General features: G+C 34.3%; 1 protein-coding gene across 1 annotated transcript; it reads right to left on the bottom strand.

The window, feature by feature from the left end:
* Positions 1 to 25: 25 nt before the first annotated feature.
* On the bottom strand, positions 26 to 8090 carry LOC134282702 (transcription factor SPT20 homolog; the record flags this gene model as incomplete). Its single annotated transcript, XM_062765109.1, has 9 exons — positions 8009 to 8090; positions 7824 to 7888; positions 6375 to 6439; positions 6082 to 6148; positions 4015 to 4170; positions 1686 to 1721; positions 1485 to 1523; positions 858 to 965; positions 26 to 68 (listed from the first exon to the last, which is right to left on the bottom strand). Coding segments are annotated over exons 2-9 (550 nt in total), but the record flags the coding sequence as incomplete, so codon positions are not given.
* Positions 8091 to 11009: the final 2919 nt, after the last annotated feature.

Genomic DNA, 11009 nt, shown 5'->3' with positions numbered 1-11009 from the left:
ATAATAATGTCCTCGTAATTAAAGCGATGGCCGTCATTGATTATATTGTACATGTCTGACAACATCGACTGAAATAAAAATATTCTAGTAAATTAAGTGATGTCTACAAATAATAACTGGTATATGGTATATAAGTCTGACAAAATAGACTGAAAATGACTAAAGAATAAATATCCTAGCATAATTTTTTTCATTTCATGTTGCAAACATCTAGTATCTACTGTTCATCAGGGGTTTTATTCTTGTTGTTTTGGTGGTATGGAGAGACACATGGTTTTATGTTTTCCAGGAACTTTAGGATTGTAAGAAGGCTGGGAGAGTCCACAAAATAACCATCGGATATAACTTATTTTTTTAGATATGATATCTTAAGCTGTCAACTATCATTTGGCAAAGAAAATTTTCATACATTATAATTTCAAAATTTGATCATTTTTGCATATCTTTATATGGAACTCTTCTTCTTAAGGAGACCAAAATAGTCTAAAAATGGGCACAACCACCCTGCCCCTTTAAATGTGTAATAATGCTGCACTTCTTCAACCCTGAAACCCTTGAACCAATGTTTCTCCTCAATCATCAAATATTTAACCCCCCAAAAAATGTGCTTTTTCAGTATATACTTGAACAAGATGAGAGCTGCTCAACTACATGTAATTTACATGGTTATAGCATTTTTGTAATCAAGCTGTAAATATCTCTTTTTATTTAAAATTCTTTAGCATAATCTGTATACAATAATGTTCATGCAAGTCAGCAAATTTTAAAATTTGTGAGTTTCGTTTTCTACCCGGTAATTGTAATATTTTCATTCCAATATTAGAAACATTCTGACTGTTACAAGAGGATGTACATACCTGAGGCGTGGATTTCAGTAGAACATATTGTGTGTCGTATGAGCCGGTGATTGACCGACTGTAATCTCGGACCTCCAGAATAACACAGCCACTATAGAGCACGTTCACCTGTAATCAGAAAATCACCCATCACAAACAGACAGACAGACAGCTAGACTGACAGACAGACAGACAAACAGAATAACACAGCCACTGTAGAACACGTTCACCTGTAATCAGTAAATCACCCATCACAAACAGACAGACAGACAGAGAGACAGACAAACAGAATAACACAGCCACTGTAGAATACGTTCACCTGTAATCTGAAAATCGCCTATCACAGACATATGCTGAATTATAATACATCATAAATAGAATGCTTCCTATGAAGACTACAGTTTTAACTTCTAATTACACTGTGGGACATGGAGACCGGTCCTTCAGATGAGACCGTATAAACCGAGGTCCTGTGTCACAGTAGGTGCTGGCATGTAACAGATGCCTCACTTCTCAATGGCCTCGAATGCCGAGTATAAAACAAAATTTGCAGCTCTCCACCACAAATGGCTTCTCCATATGTGTGAAAAATTCTCAAGAGGGATGTTGAAAAACAACATACAAACAAACAAACTATCAGTTACAGACCTGAGCTTTCTCCAGAAGATCCACAAGGAACGGAGGAAGCTGTCAATAGAACAAAGAGAGAAATTATAATAATTATACACCACACCTAAAAAACACCCCAAAATTCATTTTTAATAGGACTCATTTATCTACAAAATACAGTTATCACACATCATTTTGATTTTCCTCTATTTTTGATCTTGTCAAATCTAAATATCTCACCTCAGAAGAGTCCACATAGTCCAGTAGCTCTGATACCTGTAAGGTAGAAATTGATGATTTAATATTTACATTTCCAATGTCTTTGTCTGTCGAGATAAAATTACAAATAGTTAATGTACTTTATTTCTCCATCAGTGTACTGGTTCATCGATGTGTGCGGTTTAAAAAAAATCATGTACAGTGTATACAATTCTAATGCAATCGTTTTGTAAAACACTTTTTTATTCGCTAATGCACTGATGTTTGAAGCAGTAAAACGAGCATTAGGTGTCACAACAGTATTAATTTCTGCTATATATTCTTACCAAAAATGCGCAAGTTTGAGTAGATGTAACTAATTCAAAACAAACTTCTGAGAAGTTTCCTTTTCAGATCTTGTAAAACCATTCTTTATAAAGATTTTAGTACCAAAAAATACATAGCCATCCAGCAAGGCACGCAAGTTTGTTTCGGTCGAAGTCAAACAGGTGCTTGAAAAGCTAGTCCAGGGCCTAATCACTCCCCACTCTTGACAGTATATAGAAAAATCAGCACGCCCTAAATTTTAATAAATCTGGTCAATACAGGAAGTTTACATGTTGTTTTTCATCTCATAAAAAAATTCAGCTCCAGTCTCGTATCAAAATGCCCGAATCGGAAGGGAAGATTCCGGGATCATTTTGCGTCAGCCATGATTTGACGTGAACCAAAGTATAATACTGTTATGACACCTGCAATTAAACTAAAATTTTGTCCTTGCCAGTATATTGCTATTTTCCCGATCTATGATGATTATTTAATGTATTTACCAAGTTTCATAAAAATCCGTCCCAAGATAGGAAAATTACGGGCAAAACTCTGTGACAGGGGGCTTCGCGGTGAACACAGATTTCTAAAAATATGGCAAAAGTTGAACTGTATGTAATGATCTTGCGCGTTAAACTTGTGCGGTTTTTTCGTTTTAATTTTTTAATGGATGCATACTGATTCACATGAGGATGAAAAATTGTTCAAAATAAGTTTGCTTTTTATAACAGGGCGAAAGAAATAGTTTTTGTCATAAGGTTGGGGGTGGGGTTAAAATGGGCATCGAAAAAATAAATATTATTGAAATATTAAGGTGTTTTCTGCTTAATTACGATTGATTTGCCTCAATAATTATTTTTTCCGACCGGATTTCTTTATCTGTTACCAATGTGTTCCAAATAAACCGATATTTACACATATTCAGAATTTTTATTTTGCTCCGAGTGTGGTCTAAATTTTTTAAATTTATAGATTTTAAAATTAACTATGAGTAAATAACGTTAACGAGTGTGATGGCAAGGTATTTTTTAAGCTGTCCTCTAAATTCCATGCATTTCTCTCAACCCGATACATCCAAATCAGGCCGTGGTGTGGCCAACATAATTTATTTTAGAGGAAATCTGGACTAATTTTCTATGCTCCATTAAACATGAACGAACAGCAATGAGGGTCGAAAAATGCCATTATTTCTCATTTTCCGTCTAAACTCACAAAATAAAACCTCAGTTCTTAGACTACAATATTTCTAAGTACAAAATTCGTTTTTACTGCAGGTGTCACAACAGTATTAATTTCTGCTATATATTCTTACCAAAAATGCGCAAGTTTGAGTAGATGTAACTAATTCAAAACAAACTTCTGAGAAGTTTCCTTTTCAGATCTTGTAAAACCATTCTTTATAAAGATTTTAGTACCAAAAAATACATAGCCATCCAGCAAGGCACGCAAGTTTGTTCCGGTCGAAGTCGAACAGGTGCTTGAAAAGCTAGTCCAGGGCCTAATCACTCCCCACTCTTGACAATATATAGAAAAATCAGCACGCCCTAAATTTTAATAAATCTGGTCAATACAGGAAGTTTACATGTTGTTTTTCATCTCATAAAAAAATTCAGCTCCAGTCTCGTATCAAAATGCCCGAATCGGAAGGGAAGATTCCGGGATTATTTTGCGTCAGCCATGATTTGACGTGAACCAAAGTATAATACTGTTATGACACCTTAACGAGCGTGAAAGCTTTTTCATTGTGACATCATAATAAAGCGACGCAAAAACACAACGCTCCGTGACGTATTTCATGTAACAAAATTCATCAAAATAAGACATAAACAACAAACAAAATGCATGGATTGCAATAGAATTAGGGAATAACTATCTTCTGATTTGGTATTTGCGACCGTTAATGCTGATTTAACGGTCGCAAACGCGTTGGCTCCGCTTACGCATCGCCAGTAAAACTCAGTTTGTGACCGTTAAATCAGCATTAACGGTCGCAAATACCAAATCAGAAGATAGTTATTCCCTAATTCTATATATTAAATCTGACCTCATATGGGAGCTTCAGTGTCTCTAGCTCTACCCCTCCACGCCCCCGTAACATAATGGAGTAGCCCTCATTTCCTGGGTACAGCTTGAGGATCAGACAATTCAGTTTGTCTCTCCTGACCAACTTTGACAGTAGATTAGAGGACAGCACAATATCCTGGAAAGCAAAATGTTGATTAGAAAAGTACACTGACAAAAACTACACAGGAATCCTACAAAGATTCACATACAGTCAAACCTCTCTACCATGAACTCTATGTAAGTGAAGATTCAATTAAGATACCCAGGCTAAAATATAGATTCTCAAATTACTTTAATGTATCCACAATTTTTAAGATCTCAGTGTTTTTGATGTCAAAAGTTTCAAAAAAGCTGTATATAAATACATGTATCTACCATATAGCTTAAAATGCAAGATCTTTTAAAAATTTACAATGAGTCAAATAATCATATTATCTGTTTAATCTAGAGAGGAATACATCTAGGCCATCTTTAAAACAGGGATGGGGTAATTGAAAAAAGTAATTGTAATTGGCTGTAATTAATTACATTTTTTGAAGTAATTGCAAGTAATTTGTAATTGAACATTTTTTCAATTACATGTAATTGTAATTTAATTAATTACACTGAATAAATACCATGTAATTTCAATTACTTTTTCAATTACATTCAATTACTTTATATGATACACATGTACATGAATTCAAATGATATACTGTCACCACTACCTCCCTATTTTACTACGTTTTTTTATTGCAAAACATATCCTCAATCCTTCAATTTTACAGATTGAAGTTAATCTAGTTTCTTTCTATTTAATATACAATTTTATAAAAAAAAATTTTTTTTTCATGTTTATCTGAATTTTGCACCACCCTTCCTAGGTCTATTCAGCTATGAAATACACATTTATTATATTTCAATCTTAAGTTTGTTGCTTGGTCACTGCAGAATATGTGTGTCAAGAAAAATAGAAAAGGAATGTGTGTCATTAATTAAGTTCTCTCTTGTTGATAAGAGATAATTGTCCTGCAGATCACAGGTGTAAATTGCAATGAAAACAAATCAACTCCTCTAAAGAGGTATTCATTCCATGATTAATAAGACAAAGCCAACACATGGGGATAATTATTTCAATTTCAAATGCTTTGCTAGTTTGAGAAAAGAAACACCTTCAATTTGATAATTATTTTAATGTCTAAACAGAATTTTATGAATGAATTTTGTATCTGAAAAAGTTTTGTTCTGTACAAATATTATTTATGAAGTAAAAATATTCTGCAGAAATAGCAATATCAGGAGTTTTAGATTAACTTCAAAAGAAATATTTAATTTGAGGGGTTACAGTTGTGACATATTACACTCTATTGAAATACCCCCGTTTAATCAAATATCATATCACATGCAGTTTGTGTACATGTAGGGTTTGTGTGGAGGAAACTGCATCAAACTGATCCCAAGTAGTTCTTCAGTGTTTTGTTAATAAAAGTTAAAATTTAAATCACAAGTATACAAATGGCTTTACCATACTATTTCTTGTATTTTTGTGCAGCGATCTGCTTTATGAATGATCCCTCTTCTGTATAATATTATTCATTGACAAGGATTATAGGATTTTCCAAAAAAATTGAAATGTAATTTGTAATTTAATTAATTACTTTTGTAAAGTAATTGTAATTTAATTAATTACATGTCTTAGAAAGCCTGTAATTTAATTGTAATTTAATTGAAGAAAAAGTCAAAGTAATTGTAATTTAATTAATTACTTTTTAAAGTAATTGACCCCATCCCTGCTTTAAAATTATGTTTGTTTGCCCTCTCCCAATGATGAAAAAATTAGGTCAATAGGAAAGCGAGAAATTTTTTTTCAAGAAAATTTTACGATCAATCCTAAAGTTTCAAAATGTAATGCTTAGCAAAATGCTTCCTGAGGTTAAAATAAAGTCTTCAAACAGGCCATCTTGTTATTTTCAGTCCATTGGTCGAAAGAGGACAAGCAAACAATTTTTTGAGATGGTCCTACAGCTGTGTGTGAACTCTGTATGACTTGTTCAGAGTTTCCTCTGACCTTGCTATCATCTTGGTTCTGGCAGGATTCTATGTACAAATCGTGAAGCTTCTGGTGAATTGATTTACTGCAACAAAAAGAGGACCTTCATTATACATTGTGTCTGTCAAGGACTCAAATATTAACTGATCATATTAATTACACTACATGTACTTTGGATGTTATTTTTAAGAATAAGCGTTTTTCTTTCACAGAAAGTCTTCAAAGATGACAGTTTATTCCATAATGAACAAAAATTAAAACATATTTTACCAATGAAGTAATTTATTTTCAGGAGGCAATTTGACTCTCACCTTTTACTGCTGGATGATGGCTTACACAGTGAATCAGGCCTTTGTTTAGCTGCCTGGCCTAAATACTGTTGAAAAAAAATCCAAAAATTTTAATGACTTTTATCACGTAGTATTGTTGCATGCATGTGTTTAAAAATTAATTTGATAGATTTTCTTGCATGCACTTCAAAGATCGTGAAATACTAGAGATGCAGGCTTTACAAGAAGTCTATTAGCCAATGTTGATAACTAATACTAACCCTGAAACAATTTAATCAAAATTATATGTTGGCAATGCTCCTAGTATAATGCCTAAAAGAGTGGATCTAACATCTGATTTTAATATAAAACTAAGCTCTTTGTTGAGTATGAGACAATAAGGAAGGCCTTAATTGTAAGGAAACATTGATAGATTATAAATTTTCAGTCTTATAATTATTTTACATGTAACCTGAATATTTAAGAAATAAGGTATCATTTTTTGAGTTTTATTGAGATCTATGTAAAAAGGGTTGGTCACATGATCAAATCCCATGAAGCCCGAAGGGCTTTATGGAAGATTTGATCATGTGCCAACCTGTTTTACATCCCAATAAAACTCAGAAAATGATACCTTATTACCTGTACTTTTATTTACATTTGTGACTTATTCATACTTTACATTTGCCTGATTGTTACTTTTAACTTGTGAAATGCGTTATTTTTCAAACTCAACGGCATGTATGTAATCCACTAAAAGCGCGTCAAACCTTTATGACATCACAGAGACATCACAGAGAAATTACATCGAATATTTGTCCAAACACATATTTATGACCTCTTGACCCCATACCTGTATCTATACAGTTATACATACGCATTGCTTTCAGTTGTGTTATATAAAGGAAAACATTTGCAAATGTAAATATTATGTCATAGTGCAGTTAGCTTGGCACCAGTGAAATACGGCTTATCTGACTATACACTTGTTCTACTAGAGACTCTGCTATTTCTGTAAATCTACAATTTCCTGGTCAGAGATTTAAGGAGACAGCTGAAGGTCTGGTTGAACAAGACTCCATTATGTGGCCGGTGTAGGACACTTCAGATTAGTGATGTGTTAATGAATAGTGCTGCATTGGTTTAAGCACAGTCCTCTGCAAGGTTGCTTGACCAAGTCCAGTCTAAAGACTATTTCTACCTATGTAGTTATTGATAGCGAGCTCAACAGACTAACAAGGAAATTTCGGAATGAAGTAACTCTCATCAGTGTGACTGTATAAAAAGATATGGTATTTACCATGTTGCTCCGTTTGGTCTTTAAATTTGGCCACAAAATGCAGATAATACAAAAAGTAGGTAAAAATAGCTACTTTGGGAATAGAAATAGTCATTAGACTGGACCTGTTGACCGTCCATTGATATGATTGAACTTCATGTATGTTATTACGTCATACTACAGTGTACACCATATAAGGAGCATGTACATACCTCCGCATACTCTACGGCTCTTGATAGCTTGTCCATGCTACATAACAGTCTGTCACCTCTTCTTACTTAGAAATCATAAATAGAATCTCAATCCACAACAAATGCATCTGACAATAATTTTAACCGACAAAATAAATTAAAACATTGTAAAAGGCTTTCAGATCAGAATTTAAATAACCACAAACCTTCTTTAAGTTTCCCGAGACATTTGTTAGAAACTCTAGAAGTTAGGCCTAATTTTTACTACATCTTCGATCGATATTGTTGACAATTTAGAATTACACGAACCTCGATCCCGATCTTTAAAAAAAATAAGATTTTTTAAGTTCGACAGGGGAGGTGTTTCCTCACAGTCTCACTCCTGAGAACTGAATATTACAGTGAATATTATTTTTGGTTTTTATGATACTGTAGTATGTTACATATATACTTTTACTTTTACATAATTAGATACACATGTAAAATTGCGAACAGACATACCCCCCTCTCAGTTCTTAATTTTTTATCTTTTCTTTTAATCTAATACTTTTCTTTGACACAATCACAGAGTATTATAACTGAAAATTCAAAAATGTAACATAAAGCTAACCTTGAAAAAAATTCGCCGTCTATAACTATGATACTGAAAGCCCCCCGCCCCCCCCCCCCCAGCTCTCCTACATGATTAAAAAAATAATAATCTATCATTCGGCTGATATGTTTCATACCAAGTGTTAGGCCTTTGTTTTACACAAGATTTGACTGCGAACAATTCTGTCTACCTGAGCAGTACTTAGGATGCTTACTCCCACTTGGCACCTGATCCTTAGATCCCACCCAGCTTTTGATTTTCCGGAAGTCTGTGAAGAAATTCGTAGGGAAAGTAGTGTGTATGGAGTTTGGTATCGAGGTAAGGGAAGCCACTCCTTTCCATCTCACTCCTCATAATCTATGGGATACATCCGATGTTTTAAAAGTTTATGTCCATGGGATTTATCAGTGTACAAATTATGGGGTGGGGGGTGGATCCCAATTGGCTTTTAAGATGTGATATTTTGAAAACAAAAATAGACATGTTTGTGACCCTGGCTATGATAAACTGCTAAGAAATCCCGCAAAGTTCTATAATTTATCGTTGACAGAAAGCTCTAGGTCTATGAATTTATTTTTGGACAACACAATCAGAAATGGGAGTAAAAAGTCTGGACAATGTCGTGTCCAGATTAATGTCGCAGTTACTAGTATATACTAGCTAGTGGGATACTATAAATTTTTAATTTATACATGCCTCCGACACCGACAAAAATATATTTATGTATATTCACAGGAGTCTGAAGTTTTAATCGTCAAAAAAAAAAAAAAAAAAAAAAAAAAAAAAATCCGGAAAAAATTTTTCCTACTCTTAACTAAAAAAACCCCAAAACACGTTGCCATCCTGGGGTTTTTTAGTTAAGGGTAGGAAAAATTTTTTCCGGATTTTTTTTTTTTTTTTTTTTTTTGACGATAAAAACTTCAGACTCCTGTGGTATATTCCATACTTTTAAGCATAGACCTAATTAAAGCTTTAGGTCTATAGATGTGTTACATTAAAGTTTTGCAATTTAAGAAATTCAAAACTATCTATAACAATTAGGTAAGCGTTAGTTTCTTTCTTTTGGAGGATTAATTTTTGCATTACTTTAAGAATATTGACAATTTTTAGGTATGTATAATTCCGGACTGGTGACTAGGGTATTTAACTGCATAATGTTATAATAATTTCTTGCTGATTTTGTTTACACTTTCTGTCCTGCTTTCTACGAATAAACTTCATCTTTAAATTTTAATTACGGACTTTTGATTTGTTCCAATCAGATCCTCTGTGAAAAGCGAGAAGCTCAGTAGCCAGTCAGAGCTGATGTACCCGAAGTTTCACCAAAGGTGTAAAACCCAGTGTGAAATATGGTTCACCTAATGTACTAAGCTACGTTTTACAGTACAATATGAGTAGTATAAAGGGTCCCGATAGCCCGGAAGATTCTGATTGGCTGAGAGAAATCATGTGATCAATTCTGATTGGTGGAGGGGAAAAGGGGGGTCAACTGAGTGGAGTGCTAACCCCCCTAACCCTAACCCTAACCCTAACCCTAGCCCCCCCTAACCCTAACCCTAACCCCCTAACCTAACCCTAGCCCTAACCCTAACCCTAACTAACCCTAACCCCCTACCCCTAACTAACCCTAACTAGCCCTAACCCTAACCCTAACCCCCTAACCCTAACTAACCCTAACCCTAACTAACCCTATCCCCCTTAGCCCTAACTAACCCTAACCCTAACTAACCCTAACCCCCTTAGCCCTAACTAACCCTAGCCCCTAACCCTAACTAACCCTAACCCCCTAACCCTAACCCCCTAACTAACCCTAACCTATTCCCCTTAAATACTGGAGTTGTTTACACAGTGTTTTTTACATTGGTACGTAGGTACTACGTTTTTTTTGTTTATGGACATAGGTAAATACTTGGCAGCGAGCCAAGTTTTTGTTTTAGAGCCGTGTGCAAAAAAAAAAAATATGCTGACTACACAGGTAAATACTTGGCAGCGAGCCAAGTTTGTTTAGAGCCGTGTGCAAAAAAAAATATGCTGACTACACAGGTAAATACTTGGCAGCGACTCAAATCCGTGATTATGACGTCACGCTTCACAGTCTAGCTTCATTTTTTGAAAACCTCATTACCAAGAAACAAAAGTGAAACTAACACAGATTTTGATTTTTATTCAATTTTTATTCACAATGAAAATACATACATACAATTTACATTTTCTGTTTCTTCTTCTTCTGTCCCTTATCAGTGGTCAGGGATAGTTTCCTCTTGTGAGTAGTGCTGGGGCCTGGAATCTCTCTGTTTTCTTCCTTTTTCTCTTTTTTGTCTCCTTTTTTCACTAAAGGTTTGGTCTGGTGGGTCCCTGAAATCTTGGGTTCTTGATGCTTTTTCTCCAGTTTTTGTATTTCTTTCACTAACTGGTGTGTCTTCCTTCCTTGTTGGCGAATCTTTTCCATCACTTCTTTTCTAAAATCACCTATATCATTATGAATTATCTGCATGATAAAAGCCATTTGATTTAAGATACCGCATATCATTCTCCTGTCATCTACATCTAAAAGATCCTGTGTTTCTGGTACGGTCTCCTTTGTATTTTCCTCTGTCATATTTTACCTGTGTTGA

Source organism: Saccostrea cucullata, unplaced genomic scaffold (assembly GCF_032062105.1).
Source record: "Saccostrea cucullata isolate Sc308-1 unplaced genomic scaffold, CSIRO_AGI_Scuc_v1 ctg17772, whole genome shotgun sequence".
Taxonomy (NCBI): Eukaryota; Metazoa; Mollusca; class Bivalvia; order Ostreida; family Ostreidae; genus Saccostrea; species Saccostrea cuccullata.
The sequence above is the reverse complement of the archived record's forward strand: the minus strand, read 5'-3'. Positions and strand labels throughout refer to the sequence as shown.